Source organism: Leptodactylus fuscus, chromosome 3 (genome assembly GCF_031893055.1).
Source record: "Leptodactylus fuscus isolate aLepFus1 chromosome 3, aLepFus1.hap2, whole genome shotgun sequence".
In the NCBI taxonomy this organism is placed as follows: domain Eukaryota; kingdom Metazoa; phylum Chordata; class Amphibia; order Anura; family Leptodactylidae; genus Leptodactylus; species Leptodactylus fuscus.
Genome location: NC_134267.1, coordinates 103,792,772 through 103,810,759, shown reverse-complemented (window position 1 = coordinate 103,810,759; position 17,988 = coordinate 103,792,772). Strand labels below are relative to the sequence as shown.

Below are 17,988 nucleotides of genomic sequence, written 5' to 3'. Positions count from 1 at the left end.
TGCTCAACTCACTTCTGACTTTGGCTCAAAAAAAAAAAAAAACGCAACAAAATCTGCAACAAAAGAAGCTGCATTTCTGCAATGTGGGGCCTTAGCCTTATGGTGTTGCTGATGTTGGAATGATGTGGCACAAAGCTTTCAGTAAGCACCAAGTGTGAGGCAAAGAGTGGCAGAACATTGGTTTAGCTTGGGAATACCCTTTGGGCACTTGAGAGATCATACTGGAATAAAGTAAAATTTCTCTGCATTGCCAAGCCTAACAATGGCCACTTATATATACTTACACATATGTTTAAGTCACATATTATCAGACATAATTCATCTGACAGACTCCCTGTAGAATCTGTTCTGCAGGTCCATTCTGTTTTGATTCAGATTTGCAGATGTGAATGGTAAATCCACAGCATGTGCAGTACATTTGAATATACACTAAAATGTTTTCTTTCCGTTATTTATGATGATATGTTAATGTTCAGTTTATCCTTACAGTAATGATGTTTGGTGTGTTTTTGTTTTATTTTTTTGCATTCCCTCCCAATAAGAGATCATATGTTAGTAAATCCGACAATAGAGCAGTAGCCAAAGTTTAGCCTTTTTGTTATACACTCTTTGCTATACACACTACTTTTGTCAGCATTTGCACACAAACATAAACACTTGTAAAAAGAAAGTCGTGCGTTTTAAGGCCGGGTTCAGACCGGGTATTTTGGACCGGAATTTGACGCAGAGGCCGCCTCAGGTTCCGGTCCAAAATACGGGTAGCCGCGACTGGATGCCGGTGCAGTGCACCAGCATCCATTTGCGGCACTTAGATCCGGATTAGACTCAAATGAATTGGCCTAGTCGGGAGGAGGGAGTGTCTTCAGGTGGATTCGTGAGGCGAAGCCGCCTGAAGAATGAGCATGTCACTTCTTTTTTTCTGGGAACAATTTGTTCCGGAAAAGAACTGAACGGCTCCCATTGTAACCATCTTGCAAAGATTTCACTACTTCTATTTAACTTTTATGTGTAAAAATTTACTGTTTTCTGTTTTAGTTATTTGATTATGTATTTTTCAGCCCCCTACTGCTACTTTCACATTTGTGCTGGACTCCTTTGCAATGCCTGCATGAACTGAGCAGACAAAAAAATCCTGCACACATGGCTTTCTTGTTTGCCACTTTCACTTTTGAAACAATGGACATCCCATGGACCCCATTAGGGTAAGTTCACACAGGGTTTGTTGGTCAGGAATGTGGTCAGGAAACTGACTCAAATTCCTCCTCCTAAGGGAGCCTTCACACGGAGTTTACGCTCCGCTCATTCAGACATGTAAACACGTGTCAAAGTGACCGCTGTAAAACACAATTCCATAGACTTCAATGTGTGCTGGTCTTATGTGCGCTACACATTGACATCAATGGGTTTAAAAGCCTCCCATTGATTACGCTTACGTGTCTGAATGATTGGAGCATAAACGCCGTGTGAAGGCTCCATAAAAACGCCTCACCATAGGACTGTATGGTGAGGTGTTTTTTAGAGGAGGAATTTGACTCAGTTTTGTGACCAAATTCCTGACCAAAAAACTCAGTTTGAACCTTCTAGTGAGTGGGGTCCAGCAGACTATATGTAATTGCTAGTTTAGAGGCCCAGGTTAGAGTGTGTCTTTCATCTATATTTTTTTTTTTAACATATTTTTTGTTACATGTTGTGGTCTTTGGAACCAATTACTAGTTTTCAGAGTTACAATGGTTTCATCGTACAGTGGTTGTCAATCCTGGTGTTAATCTGCTCCACAGTTTGACCAAATATTTGAATTACTGTTGCTCCTAGTATATTTTTGGTGTCATTTTACTGATCCTTTTTGGATCATCTGATAAATTATCTTTATTTAGAAACTGATGTTATATACAAAATAATCCTCAAAATAAAAATATAAATCAAGAAAATCAACTTTAGAACATTTTTATGTCAGGTAGGAAAGCCTGTATTTTGCGTTGTCTGCATATTTCTGATGTTATTTCTCATTTTTGAAAATGCCAGGCAGAGAATGCCAAGATGCTTTGAATAATACCAGATGCACATGGCAAAAGTTAAAAATAATAATAAACCCAGCTTGTATGTATTGCACGGATTGGGTTCAGATGAGACTTCAACCTGCGTTTCAAGTTTTCCACATTGTAACCGTTAAAAAAAAATCTGTAATTAATGTTGGCAGTGACTACCAGAAGCATGATCGTGTTAAACATACAGTGTTAGTCATGAGGATACTGTTTATACTGTATTTGTAGATGTTTCTGTAGTAAAATTGGAAATGAGTTACAATATCTGAGAATACTTGATATGTGTCTGAGCATCCTGGGATTTGTCTTTACCCAGACTCTGTTGGAATGCAGTAGACAGTGTATGCACTATGTTTGCTTCTGTCATATATATTGGTGGCCAAAAGCTATTGCTCTCCATAGCATCCAGTCATATTTGTTGTAAGTTAGAAAACAAAATTAGATAATTTCAAGCCTTACATATTTCACATCCACATGATCTATTTGCTGGTATTTACATCATTGCAGAATCCCTTGTTTGGGACGGCACTTTTATAGCCAGAGTAGAGTATACTTAGAAACAAAGATAGTGGCTTACAGACTGATCCCTTCCCTATATTACATGAGGAAAAATATCTTTGTACCGTGTTAGCCAGTGGATGTGAAATATTAAAAAAATTGAGTCTTCAGTAGTTTATACCTTTTTTAATGGCTAACTAAAACGATGACAGATTGCAAGCTGTCGTCGTTTTAGTTAGCCATTAAAAAAGGTATCAACTACTGAAGACTCTCAATTTTTTATATATTTTACATGGTTAGCCATTCATTTGAATGTCTAGCATGTAATATAACAAGGCCACTGCAACAGCCATTACAGATTATATTGCATTTGTCATCTATTTTTTGCAAGATAAATTTGCTTACGTGTTTCAGGACATGATATTCAGTCCCTTACTCATAGCTATGTCCTGAAACGCGTAAGCTTTGGTATCTTCTTTTTTATTCCTGGAATCATATGTAAGATGTTTCCTTTTATTCAAGAAATGAAGTAAAAGTTATGTTTTATGAATATTGATTTGCTGGACACATTTTTCGTGGATGTTGAATGTTGTTTAGCCCCATTTCAGTCCTGGGCTTGTCCCGTGCAACCATAAAGAGGTTTATTTTTGAGCTAGATGTAGCAGTAATTATTTTGAAAATTACTTTAATGTATTTATGGCTTACCATCACTTCAGCTCAGTATTCATTGAAGTCAGTGGGAGCTGAACTGCAGAGACTGTTCCTAGCTGCTATACAGGGGACTAACTTTCTGCTTTCAGCCCTGTATGTGTTTAGTATGTGGTGGTAGCAACAACATTACAGTATTTTAGCTTTTCTGTATTTGAGAATATGGCTAGGTTACCGAAGCTGACTGCAGTGATGCTTGGAGTTAAATGTAAAAAATGTAACATGGTCTTTTAAGGAATCTACAATATTTAGAGAATTTATTGACAGTCTTTTGCATTAACAACATCTTTCTAAAAAAAAGCCATCAGTTAAAATTATGTCCAACATTCAGGAAAACTGTTTAGTCGGATGTATTTCTTTTTGTCAGTTTTGTTTTCTCAGTAGATGCTTGCAAAATTATTAACAAGACTTGCCTCAAACTCTAAAGAAGGGTTCTCTGGATTCATTGCTAACCGATGGCAAATTATCATAAAGCGTACTAGTCCCTCCATTGGTGTAATGTACTTAGCTGATCGCATCAGGGATCTTTTCCTTTATTTGGAAGCCAGATTTATCAGCTAATGGAGTGTCATTATAAGCTAATGTAAAAATGATAACCAATACAATGAAAATTCCACTTATGTTTTGCAAAAATGGATAATGAATGAGTTTTTTATAACATCTGATTTACTAGTATATTGCCAAATTGCTTTTTCGTTGCAGTCTGTTCACACGGGGCGCGGTATGGCGTATTTTGGAACTGATTCTGACGCGGGAAGCCACGTCAGGATAGGGCCAAAATGTGCGGCTTCCGACAGTCTCGGCTTCCCGCTCTGGACTAGGCCCAAATGAATGGGCCTAGTCAGGAGGGTGCTACCGCAAGGCAAAGGCGGGGCTGAATCAGCCGCGGAATCCGCCTGAAGAAAGGACAGCTCGCTTCTTTTTTTCATGAGCGGCAACATGCTGCTAATGGAAAAAAGTAAGCTAACGGTCTACATAGACCTCTATTGTGAGGGGGCGGATTATGGCGTGGATTCAGCGCCAAAATCCGCCTCCTCTTGCCCCTTGTGAACCAGCCCTAAGGGTGCATTCACACTGAGTATACGCTGACTGATTCTGAACGTTAAAACACGTTCAGAATCAGCGCGTACAAAGCAGATCCCATTCATTTCAATGGGAGCCGACATATGTGCACTCCCCATAGAAATGAATGGGCTGCTTTTTTCCCTATTGGTTTCAATGTGATACGCGCATATCACATTGAAACCAATAGGGAAAAAAGCAGCCCATTCATTTCTATGGGGAGCGGACGTATGCCGGCTCCCATTGAAATGAATGGGATCTGCTTTGTACGCGCTGATTCTGAACGTCTTTTAACGTTCAGAATCAGTCAGTGTATACTCAGTGTGAGTGCACCCTAAGGGTGAATTCACACTGAGTAAACGCTAGCTTATTCTGAACGTAAAACACGTTCAGAATAAGCGGCGTCTAAAGCAGCTCCATTCATTTCTATGGGAGCGGGGATACGAGCGCTCCCCATAGAAATGAATGGGCTGCTTCTTTCACTCCGTGCAGTCCCATTGAAGTGAATGGGGAGTGCCGGCGTATACGGCTAGCTCTGCTCATGCCGGAGCGTACACGCCGGCACTCCCCATTCACTTCAATGGGACTGCACGGAGTGAAAGAAGCAGCCCATTCATTTCTATGGGGAGCGCTCGTATCCCCGCTCCCATAGAAATGAATGGAGCTGCTTTAGACGCCGCTTATTCTGAACGTGTTTTACGTTCAGAATAAGCTAGCGTTTACTCAGTGTGAATGCACCCTAAGGCTGGTTTTTAGTTGCAGATTTTGCTCGGTTTTTTGAGCTAAAGTCAGGAATGGAAAATATAAAGGAAACTCCTAGATGTTTTCCTTCTGTTAATTCCACTCATGACTTTGGCTCAAAAAAAGATGCAAAATCTGCAGCAAAAAACGCTGTTTCCACAACATGCGGCCATAGGCTACACTTAACAGGCCGCATCGAAAAAGCACTGTGGGGAAAAACTACATTGCTTTTCGCAGAAAGTCTTCAGAGTTTTCCTCTGTGTACTTTATGCTTCAATTATACCTATAGGAAATCTACCAACATTTCTGTAGGTATAATTAACATTCTACGATTTCCAAAAGCAATGGTTTTGGAAATTGCAACATTTTTGTTGCAGGTATTTCTCTTCAATGTGTGTATGGAATTTCCTAGAGCAAGGACTGTAAAAAAACAGAGCAGAGCTTACACTATTTTGGGCCCAGGCCTTAAACAGATTTTCCCATGAACATAACCATATATAAAATTTGTAGACTATGAAAAATATTTGCAGATATAAGCAATTAAAAATTTTGTAGAATTTTAAAGAGTTTTTTTATGTTAGTGATGACAGTTTTTTTGTCTTGATCGCTTACCAGTGGATACAACCATGAGTGTAGGAACATTGTATGGCTTGGCACTTGTCTGAAACCCAGCCATGATTTCCTTATTGTGCCCGGGTTTTCTTCTCATGCCAGTAATGTTCCTACATGGTATGATTCATATCTGTGTTGGAGACTTTGCTGCAGATTCTGCCTGAAATTGTCAGAGATAATAGTCCTCCATGGAGGTCTCTTCTCTCCGCAGTTTCAGTATACAACCAGCAGAATCCCGACGGACCCTCGTCGGACCCCATTATAGTCTATGGGGTCCATGGGTAACCAATTTTTTTTATTTTTTTTCTATTGCAGATGGGCTCTCCGTTGTTCAGGTCCCCATGTGAACCCAAATAGAAAGTTCCTGCATTCACCACCACTAAGATAAATGGAGAAAAGCTTTCTATCTGTATAAATATTGAATTTTTAATTATCTACAAATGTTAATATGATTATATTCAAGGGAAAACCCCTTTCTAGTCTGCTAGATCTGTCTATTATTATTTTATCTTTAAAGAGGACCTTTCACCACTTTGCACACAGGCAGTTCTATATACTGCCGGAAAGCTGACAGTGCGCTGAGTTCAGCGCACTGTCGGCTTTCCCGATGTGGGCCCGGTGTGAAGAGCTTACGGTCCCGGTACCGTAGCTCTTCTATGGTCAGAAGGGAGTTTCTGACAGTTAGCCAGAGACATCCTTCTTCACAGCACAGCCAATCGCGCTGTGCTGTGAGAGCCGGGAGGAACTCCCCCCCTCCCTCCCTGATAATGCTCGTCTATGGACGAGTACTGTGAGCAGAGGGAGGGGGCGTTCCTCCCGGCTCTCACAGCACAGCGCGATTGGCTGTGCTGTGAAGAAGGACGTCTATGGCTAACTGTCAGAAACGCCCTTCTGACCATAGAAGAGCTACGGTACCGGACCGTAAGCTCTTCACTCCGGGCACAGATCGGGAAAGCCGACAGTGCGCTGAACTCAGCGCACTGTCAGCTTTCCGGCAGTATATAGAACTGCCTGTGGGCAAAATGGTGGAAGGTCCTCTTTAAACGGATCATTTGACACATGTTATCATTTGCTATAGATCTCTTATAGTGAAGATTTGCTACTGGAATTGGTGATGGATTTCTTCATTGAAGCACTTCAATTGGGATTATAGTTTAGTCATACTTTGACTTGTATGTTTATTTGACATGTTTATTTTTTATGTAACAACTTTCAATGTGAAAGGGGTTTTCGCCAACTCATATTTTTATTATTTAATAGTGTTGATAGTTGGACCATAAACATAACAAACCTATACTCGTTTCTTCTTGGGACTCTGCATTACAGCAGCAAATAAATTTATGAAACATTTAGATCGGGGTAGGGAACCTTCAGCACTCCAGCTGTTGCAAAACTACATCTCCCAGCATGCATACTTACTCTGCTGTTTTTGGAACTCCCATAGAAGTGAATGGAGCATGCTGGGAGTTGTAGTTTCACAGCAGCTGGAGAGCCAAAGGTTCCCTACCCTTGATTTAGATGATCCTGCATTTCCTCGCTGCTTGACATGCTATTTACAACCTTCCTCCTGAGCCAACGGCATAGCATTATAAACCAAATCTTGTACATACAACATTGGTTTGGGAGCTGGTGCATACCAGCAGTACCGCAGAGGATTTTGGATATAAATAATTGCTGTGTATTGTCACATCACACCTTGTGTAAGTACAGAACAGCAATGTCATACCTAACTTTAAAACGGTCTTTCATGTGCACTCCCATGGATCAGTGGCCTTTCAGTGATACATCTACATGGCGGCTACGCAGGAATTTATAGCTTAGTCTCATTCACAATGAATTGGACAAAGTGGTAATTCCCTGCAATGTCACTAGTATGTAGATGTACAGTAAATAGTGAAGAAGCGCTTTCAATCAGCTGATCTGATCTGCAGGGGTATCAGGAATAGGACCTCCACAGATCAGATTATATTCATAGGTCACCAATATCAATAAACCTGGAAAAATAACAAAAATAGTGGTAGTTGTGTTAAGAGGTGGATGTATTTGATGTTATAAATGCACACAGTGTCCTCATGACAATACTACACTTGACAGAAATAAGTAGAGGGGAGTCAAGTTAATTTTAGGGTCTCCCGGCACTGCTCTCAGGGTTTAGATCTGAAACTTTTTTTTGTATTATTCATGTGCACTAAGGGGCCATTTTATTGTGGTAGGCCTCTTTTTTTTTTAAATGAAGCTGCTCTAAGAAGCCACATTAAATCTATTAACTACCATAATATATCTATTACTTTATTACAGATTGCTTTACTAACAAGGCCATATTGTATCTTTCTTTATCTAGCCATACCTTTATGAGCAGAAGTGATTTGTATAATAAGGCAGACTGAAATAACAATTCTCGGAGGCGCCATTTATGTGCTGTCAGCAGAATATCGGCACTATTTTCTGTAAGGAGTTTGTCAGCACATTGCATGCAGGAATTTTACTCTATATAAGTGTTAAAGATGCCAGTTGGCAATTTGGATAATAGATATATAATTATCACAAGGTAACTTCAAAGTGCTTCTTCACATTACACAGAGAAAATCTATTTCACTCAGCACCTTATATGGCTGACACATCAATGAAGTAAAGTGCTTGGTTTGGATTCTTGGTATGATCCAAATAACAAAAATTATGAAAATCATTTAAACCTACTGCAATTATCCATGCAAATAAAAAGTACAATGCACTGTGTTGTACTCATATCAACACAAAAATATAAAAATAACAACACCAATTTTCAAGCATCAGATAGTAATTTGAGCAATAATGTATCATGTTAGGCCAAATAAGAAACCTGAAAAAGAAGAGTGTATGTAGTCAGAAGAATATAGGCCATTAGATTCTGCACTGGGTAACTGTAGCCAAACTTGATCATTTTCAGTAAGATCTATTACAGCGCTACCAGATGCTTGGTCAAGATAACCTTTTTTGTATTCATCATAGGTATACATTAACGGTGTACCATTTTTATATAATGCCACCCAAATATTAGAGCCCTTCACATGTACATGGTATGAAAAATAGTATAGCCCTGGTATCCTACATGTAAAAATTCCAGTTCGGACATCATAATGATTTTGCCTGTTATATAAAATCTTGTCAAATTTGATGGGTACTCCGACTGCAGGAAATGCTTTGGAGAGAATAGCAGTAAATGCTGACACTCGAAGCTCTCTTAGACCTTGAATTTGTCCTGATTTTACATAGCCATCTGGCAATTGATGTGGCATTATTATCTGACCAGGTTGGCCTGGTGGACCTGGTGGCCCTGGTATTCCTGGCTCACCATTCATTCCTCTTGAACCAGGAATTCCAGGTGGTCCCATTGGCCCTTGCATGCCATTTGTTGCAATTCCAGCTGGACCTGGTAAACCAGGGACACCGTGTTCACCTTTTTGACCAGGGAGACCTGGAATGCCTGGTGCACCTGTTGGCCCTCTCATACCTGGTATGCCTGTAGCTCCTCTTGGACCTTGTTCTCCTCTGTAACCAGATTCTCCTCTTGGGCCTACTGGACCAGTTATTCCAGGAACCCCAGGTGGACCTACAATACCCTTCTCACCTTTCTGTCCTGTAATACCTGGGTTCCCTTTTGGGCCAGCAAGTCCTGGCTCGCCTGGATAACCTGCTTTACCATCTAGGCCAGGTAAACCTCTTTCACCTATAGGTCCAGGTGCTCCTGAAAAACCTTTTGGACCAATTTCACCTTTATGTCCTGGCAATCCAGCATCTCCTGGAATCCCTCTATGCCCCTGTATACCTGCAATTCCTGGCGAACCTGGTGTCCCTGGCTGCCCTGGATGGCCTATTTCTCCCTGGTCTCCTTTTATTCCTGGATTCCCAGGGACCCCTTCAGGTCCTCTTGACCCTTTCACTCCTGGTAAGCCTGGCTTTCCATAGCCTTGCATCCCTTGAGGGCCTGGCATGCCTGGTAGTCCTGGATGTCCTTTGGGTCCAGAAGGCCCTGGAAGACCAGGAGCCCCATTTATTCCAGGCTTACCAATTCCTGCTGGTCCAGGCTGTCCAGTTAGTCCTTGGGGCCCAGGTAGACCTTGTATACCTTGTATGCCTGGCAGACCTCTTTCGCCGACTTGTCCTGGTTGGCCTGGAAAACCATTTATGCCAGGTTTGCCTATTCCATTGGGACCTTGAGGTCCAGGTTGTCCTGGCATACCAGGAGGTCCTCTCTCACCTGGTTGACCTGGAATTCCATAGCCATTTTGCCCTTTGTGTCCATTAATTCCAGGCATACCAGGTTCACCTTTGAATCCAGGAGCTCCTTTTGGCCCAGGCTGTCCTACTGCTCCTTGAGGACCTGGATTTCCAGTAGCAGAAATTCCAGCTGGACCAGATAATCCAGGTGGTCCCTGTAGACCTCTTGGTCCAGGTAGTCCTATAGGTCCAATGTCCCCCTTTTCTCCTTGTAGACCGCGTTCCCCATGCTTTCCTGGTATGCCTGGTTGGCCTGGCTTTCCGATGGAAGAGAATCCTGGTGGCCCTGGCATTCCTTGAGCTCCTTGTGGCCCAGGTGTTCCATAACCTGGTTTTCCTGTGGGTCCTGGTGGCCCAGGCAAACCTCTTGGACCAATTGGACCTGGAGGACCTGGTGGCCCCTGTTCTGGCCCACTTGGAATAACTAAAAGAGAACAAAATAGTAAAGCATATGAAAACGTTAATATGACAGGTTCTTATGTAAAAGTTTAATCATTTTGGCGTGACCCTATATCACATGGTTGTGTATTATTTTGTTGTTTTACCTTCCTGCTGTTGAGGATAAACAGTCAGACATTTAAAAGTATTTTCCTTAAAAGCAAGTTATGGGTGTCCGACTGATAAGCACTAAAACCTCCAGTAAGACCTTGAGAGTGGGGTACTTTTGTCCCCTCTTATGCATGGAGCAATGGTCGGCAGCCTGCACACTATTCCAATAATTTCAATGGGAGTACTGGAGATAGCCGAAGTACATTGCTAAGCTCTGGCACTCCTTTTAAAATGGACAGAGTAGTGCATGTGCTGCCCTACCACCGCTCCATTCAGAACTGGTGACAAAGGCCCTTCTTCTGATCAGTGGAGATGTGATTGGTCGGACTCCAACCTATATACAGGTTATTCCCTATTCTATGGCTTGCGTGGTTTGGAATACCCATTTAAACAGTATTCATAAAGGATTTCAAATCTCTATATGAATTATTTTATTTTTTATATTTAGCTGCATTTATTTTATATTTATTATATTTTTTTCAATAAAATAGCTGCACTTTCTTAAATTATTTCTGGTTCAGATAAGTCCTTTCTCTTCTGTTACTCTACAATATTACTACCAGTAATTGTGTTTATCTACTCTGTAAAGATGTGGCCTAGGAAGTGGTATTTTATTTTTCCATTGACATACTGTAGCAAAACGGGGACTTGTTGAATTTTATATTGCTGCCATTTTGTGGTAAATATAATAGGGGATACTTATGAAGACTATCCATAATTCAACACTAGACACTAGCTGCCATGTCCAATGCACTGGTGGAGGGTGCACCTCATTTATGAAGAAGGTGCACGCCTTTCCATAAATCAGGTGAACTATCCGCTGTGCTGTGTGCCTGCACAGTGAAAATTGACATAAATGATAAATCTAGCGTCACTGTACATGTAAACAGCATGCATACCGCAAAACAGAAAAAAATTGCAAAATTCTTTGCACAATCCTGATTTGTTGGCTTTTTTTAAAAAAAAAATAAATGCCTTGTAAAAGACCAATCTGCTTCAATGTGTTGTATGACTTTTAAAAATGTGTTGGGGTAAATGGAGTGAAAAAATTGAGCAATTCCATGATTGTTTCTTTTTTGGTTATTTTTTTTAACCTCTTCCCGCCGGAAGAAGTAAGTTTTTGACTCTCTGCCTTCCATATCCCATAATCTTTCTATTTTTCAATTTGCAAAGCCATATGAGGTCTTAATGTTTGCGGCATAATTTGTTCTTCATAATGCTATCAATAATTAATGTACAATGTACTGGGAAGCTGGAAAATAATTCAGAATGGAATTGGAGCAAAAGTGCATTTGTGCGACTTTATTTCAGGCTTCTTTTTACAGACAAAATGACACGTCACCTATAGTCTATGTTTCGGTATGATTCCGGGGATAACATGTTTTATTTAAATTTTAATCTCTTAACAAAAATCTAAAACTTTTCAAATTGGGGGGAGGGGGGGACTAGAAGTGGGCGGGATAACTTAGCAAGGGAGACAGGGTGAGGGGCATACGCTAGTAGTGGGGAGGATATCTTAGCTTGGGAGACAGGGAGGGAGGTGTAACGGTGTGAGAGAGACAGGAGGAGGGGTGGATGCTAGTAGTGGGCAGGATATCTTAGCTAGGGAGCTACTGAGGAAGTTACACCAAGTAAACAAATGTAGAGGATGTCAGGAGCTCTCAGACACCCGGAAATTACTCAAAACACTGCTAAAGGTATATGTACTTATTAACCCATTAGTAGCACTAGCAGACCTTTTTTTAAGCAGTGTAATATAACGGAAACCTGCAAGTAATAGTGTAGGCACAGCCTGTGTGCTTGTGTTACCATTGTGTTCTAATAGTACTGCGACAAGCAAAAGCCCTTTAAGGCTGCAGGGTAGTTTGGGCATTAAGTCTTGGCAACTTTTTTTCTGTCACACAGCCATGTGCAAGAACAAATAATACCTTTCCCCTGAAGTCACAAGGGAGATGTCACCCATGCCCATTGTGAGAAAGTGAAGGTTATGGTCTGGGGGAACAGGTATCTTCCAGCCAGGCAGTTGGGTAAAAACCTACAGCAGGGAGGTCATGTGACTAATTAGGTGGTGTGGCACTGAGGAAAGTGACCTGTGGTAACTGTGTGTCACCCGTTTGACTAACCAGAGCAGGAGTCTGGCAGCCAGGCTCCTGTATAGGTAGGCAACATTTGTTGTAGGTAGTTCTCTGCCGAGAAGGTTTTGTCTATGGTTTTTCTATGGGGGAAACTGCAGGCGTTTCCATAGGTCTAATTGACTTGCTATGATTTCCAAAAACGCAGCGTGTTTGCATGAGTTTTTACTACAAAGTGGCCATGGGATTCGCTAGGATCCCATCCACTTTGCCATTACTGTGAAACGTGGCGATTTTGACCCTGGATGTCATGACTGTTATTGATCACAGCATCCATGTGGTTACGGTAATCATCCAGAGTCAAAGTATCTTCTTGTCCCCAAGGCATTACAGTTCCATACTATTATGACGCTGACTATTAACCTAGTTTGATCCTTAACCCCTTATGTCTTTATTGACTTAGATTCAAAAATTAAAGTAGAGATAACCAATGCTACGTGCCCAGTTAATAAACAAAAATTGGAGATAGGTAGGTAACTATCAGGGACGTATTAAAATTTCACTTTTATTGATATGTATTAAAAGCTATACTTAGTACAAGACAACAAAACAAAAATGTGGTATAAAATACCCCAAAATTAACAAAGGTAATGATAATGTGCAACCACCTAGCCTGTGGGGGAGTGGGACACACCGTCCTCCACAATCGTTTATTTACCCCACTAGTGTTACACTTCTTATCTTTGTTGTGGATAATGGGTTTTTCTCCCTTTTCGGGCAAAAACCAGTGAAAAACCCGGCGGACCCCATTATAGTCTATGGGGTCCGCGAACGCCGGTGTTGAACCTAGAGTTACTAATATATTTATTATTTACTCATCTTGATTATAGTGCTAACAAATTCTGCAGTGCTTTACAGACCTGTCCCTAGTAGGGTTCGCTATCTTAATTCAGTCAGGGCATAGTCCGGAGGGTGCTGCTGCAAGGCGGACGCCGGGGCTGCATCAGCCCCGGAATCTGCCTGAAGAAAGGGCAGCTCGCTTCTTTTTTCTATGAGCGGGAACATACCACTCACGGAAAAAAGTAAGCTAGCGGTCTACATAGACCTCTATTGTGAGGGGGTGGATTCTGACGTGGAATCAGAGCCAAAATACACCCCTTCTTGCCCCGTGTGAACGAGACCTAAGTCAATAAAGCCTGTGGGGGAGTGGGACACACTGTCCTCCACAATCGTTTATTTACCCCACTAGTGTTACACTTCTTATCTTTGTTGTGGATAATGGGTTAAAGAGCAGGGCTGGAAAAATGTGTGCTATAGCCGCCTTTGTTATCTATAGAGTACTGGCTGGCAAATAACTCCACTGCTATAGATTTTTCCTTCCCATAAGCTGGAGCTACAGTTAATAATTCATTTTGTTAAAACACTGAAGCTCTCTGCTGTGCAATAGAATGCCTACAAAAGAGGACTTGTTAGCAGGCTGGTATACAGAGTAACCGGATAGTAACACCTATTTAAGGCTAAAGTAGTTATCCGGGTAGAGCTGCTCTGCTGCTGATAAAGCTGCTCTGCTGCTGATAAATCACATGCAGCTCAGACAGCTCAATTCCCCTTGCCTGCTTTAGGGCTAAAAACAATAGCCGAGATAATCTTAAACTTAGCCTGACCCGGCGTTTCAACATACTAACACTCTCCCTGTCAGCATGAATCATCAGAGGCTTTTGTTGTGCACAGGAGATTAACTGACCACTATCTAAATCACATTAGCGTCTTATGATATGACTCCCGTTTCCCCCATGGCATTGATGTTTAGCCATAGGGGGGCGCGGGAGAATGCTGAGTTTAAATGTGCAAAGCCACACCCCCTAGCAGACGCTATAACCAATCAGCGTGTGCAAACCAGACCCATAGTTCTGACGGCCGGCATGTGACGTTGTGTCTTTACTGCACATGTGCAGGCGAGCACCACTCAGAAGCCGGAGGTGTGTCCTTACTCAATACGGCCGACTCCGCCCCGAGCTCCCTGCACATTCAATGACATCAGCTAGATGAGAACTGCCAGAAAGACCATTCATAATAACTCCCCAACTCCGCCCCCCTGCAGTTCAAATACACAATTGTTACAAAGGAAATGTCTATACAGGTGAGTATATGACCTGATGAATATATAAAACACCATGACTATATGACAGAACACTGGGATCCCCTCCCAGAGGGGGACTCACTCAGCACAGCATCCTGGTACCAGCTACACGGGGATACTGCACAGGGAAAACAGATGACTACACCTCATGCATAACCCCTACCAAGAACTATAGAACCATACTACCATAGCTGTAACCTTTACCTACACATACCCTTAATTTGTCTATCTCAGCATCGTTTAGGAGACTTACTCGTATCTATAAGGACCATCTGAAATCTTTCTGGGAGGCACAGACCCTCGAGGCGTATATAAAAAACAACATTGTCCCGAGAGGTCTGAGAATTACCATCTCGCCTGCCCCAAGATTGAGGTCACAAGCTTTAATGGAGAAATGGGAGAGGGAATCAGTGGAGTCATCTATTAGACTGATGAAACTTTTGCTGGAGGAAGAAAAATTAGTACTGACTAAGACTAGCCAAGAACTGAATGAACAAATTGAACTAACTTAAAAATTTTCTGCAAACGCAGATTTTGAACGAAGGGAAGTTACCCTGCAGCAGACAGTGGAGCGCTTCATGGTTTACATGAAGGAGCGCAAGCATTTCCAATATAAGCGTGACCTGGAGGACTTCAGGGGGGGAAAGATCTTTGATTTCTCTAATAAAAATAGATCTAGGAAAGAGACAGATACCGAGGCGTCTAGTTCAGAATATGAGGGATCAGACAGTGATGCCCCTAGGTCTAGAAATCGAAAGGATAGAGAAAGGGACGCTCATTAGAATAAAGATGACCCTCAGAGATTTCAGAGCCCCCAGATGATTCCCCGTAGGGGTAGGAGTAGAGGTAGAGGGGCTGGTAATGCTAGGGTTTTTTTTTTTTTATCAACGGGCCCTCCAATATCAGACTACCTCACGAGAACCAGGAAGTAGATAGAAGAGTGAATCAGATTGATAAGGATACGATGCAAATTATAAATCTCTCATCACGTACACTCACTTTTGAGGAGGAAAGGGTTTTAAAATATGGTTTATCTTTTGTGCCTACACCCCACTTCGATCTTTTTTCTTGGGTTAAGGACCTAAATTTGTTCTGTAGGAAACTTAAGTGGAAGAAATTTTTCTGTTTGGCTGATAAAAGAACCTGTGATACCTTGGGGGTTACTGCAGAGGATCTCCCCTCGATTAGGTTATTGGGGGCCTCTGGGAAGAAGCGAACAGAGAAATTGGTGAGGGACCATTCACTGAACTACATGTACCCTCAAATAGGTTTCCTCCACTATCGGATGATACAGTGATAGATACGTTCTTGACAGTGACTGTAAACCAACTGTCCAAAATTGCAGGTGAAGTGGGGAGGCAACATTTGGATCGATCTAATCTGTCCAGGGAGGAATTAAAGATCTTACAGACGCTTGAAAAAGATGACTCAGTGGTGCTGAAACCCTCTGATAAGAGGGGCAATTTGGTCCTAATGGACCGTGAGGGCTACATTAGGATGTGTCGTAACATTCTGGATGACAAAAGTTGTTATGAAGTCCTTCCAGAAGACCCGACAAACAGCTATCTGGCAGAATTGAAAATACTGTTAACTAGGGCAAAAGAGGAAAATCTCATCAGTAATAGTGAGCTCAATTTCCTGTTACCAAGGCATCCTGTAAGACCAACGTTTTATGCACTCCCAAAAGTGCACAAAGGTCTAGTACCTTTAAAAGGCCGACCCATAGTGGCAGGAATTAATAGCGTCACTCAGAATATTTCGTATTACATTGATGAGATTCTCAGACCCTTTGTTTTAGCCTTGCCCTCATACGTACAAGACACCACTGATGTTTTGCGTAGATTGGAAGATCTGATGGTGCCACCTGAGGCATTCCTGGCTAGTTTGGATGTGGAGGCCCTCTACAGCTCCATACCCCATGACACTGGGTGTGGGGCTGTGGAGGGCTTTCTACGATCCAGAGGTACGTTTTTCTCTGCCCATAACTCTCTAATAGTGGATCTCCTCCAGTTCGTTCTGACCCGTAACACTTTTCTTTTTGACCGCCTCTTCTTCCACCAGCTCAGGGGTGTGGCCATGGGGAGCCCATGTGCCCCGGCCTATGCTAATCTGTACCTGGGCTGGTGGGAGAGGGAGGTGGTCTTTGGTGATGAAATGAAAAGGTGGGCATCATCAATTTTATTTTGGGTCAGATACATCGATGATGTTCTGTTGGTCTGGGGAGGAACAAGAGAGGATTTTGGGGAGTTTGTGAGAGAGCTTAATGTTAACCATCTGGGTTTATTTTTTACCTCAGAGATCAAGGAGCAATTATCGCAACATTTGATTCCGCAAATCGAGAAGTGGTGGATGTTTTAAAAAACACTTGGGAAATTCTTAAATCAGACCCAGACATTGGTCCCCAGATTAATGACTATCCGCTTGTCACATATAGGAGAGGTCCTAACCTTAAGGACAGATTAGTGAAGAGTCATCTAGCACCCCTTGTAAATGATAACTGGCTAGGGAGGCATGTTCAGGGTCTGGTGGGGACTTTTTCCTGCGGATCCTGTCGGGCATGCGCATCAATCGTACCTGGCAAGAGCTTTAGGAGTAATTTGACAAATATGGAATATACTAATAAAAATTTCATAAATTGTAAGACACGAGGAGTTATTTATCTGGCCAGCTGCTCCGCCTGCGGAACGCAATATGTGGGTAAAACCATTCGCGAGTTCCGCAGAAGGATTCGTGAGCACATAAATGATATCTCTAGAGGCAAAGACACCCCTTTGGCACGTCATATATGTGAGAAACACGGTGGAGATGTGTCCATTGTAAAATTCCAGGGAGTGGAACTGGTCCATCCATCTCCTCGGGGGGGGGGGGAGATTTTGATAAAAAGCTCCTGCAGCGGGAGGCTAGATGGACCTTTACGTTAAAGACTGTGAAACCGTGGGGTCTTAATGATGGCATCTCGTTTGCCTGTTTTATTTAAACTTGGGTTCAGTTTACCATTTCCATATGTGGGATTTTATGCTTGGTGATTTACCCTATTTACTACCTTTTAAGATCTTGGATGGTGGTGTAGGGTGGTAATAGTTATGGTTACAGCTATGGTAGTATGGTTCTATAGTTCTTGGTAGGGGTTATGCATGAGGTGTAGTCATCTGTTTTCCCTGTGCAGTATCCCCGTGTAGCTGGTACCAGGATGCTGTGCTGAGTGAGTTCCCCTCTGGGAGGGGATCCCAGTGTTCTGTCATATATAGTCATGGTGTTTTATATATTCATCAGGTCATATACTCACCTGTATAGACATTTCCTTTGT

General features: G+C 42.1%; 2 protein-coding genes across 4 annotated transcripts in view; one reads left to right on the top strand and one right to left on the bottom strand.

Annotated features, from left to right (window-relative positions):
* Positions 1 to 17,988, top strand: part of NT5DC1 (5'-nucleotidase domain containing 1) — a 185,232-nt gene that overhangs the window by 30,270 nt on the left and 136,974 nt on the right. The window lies entirely within an intron of this gene.
* The window catches only part of COL10A1 (collagen type X alpha 1 chain), a 45,706-nt gene continuing 36,124 nt past the window's right edge, over positions 8,407 to 17,988 (bottom strand). The window contains exon 3 of the mRNA XM_075268092.1: positions 8,407 to 10,344. Coding sequence (XP_075124193.1) covers positions 8,480 to 10,344 — 1,865 coding nt within the window. The 3' untranslated portion in view covers positions 8,407 to 8,479. The remainder of the gene's footprint in view (positions 10,345 to 17,988) is intronic.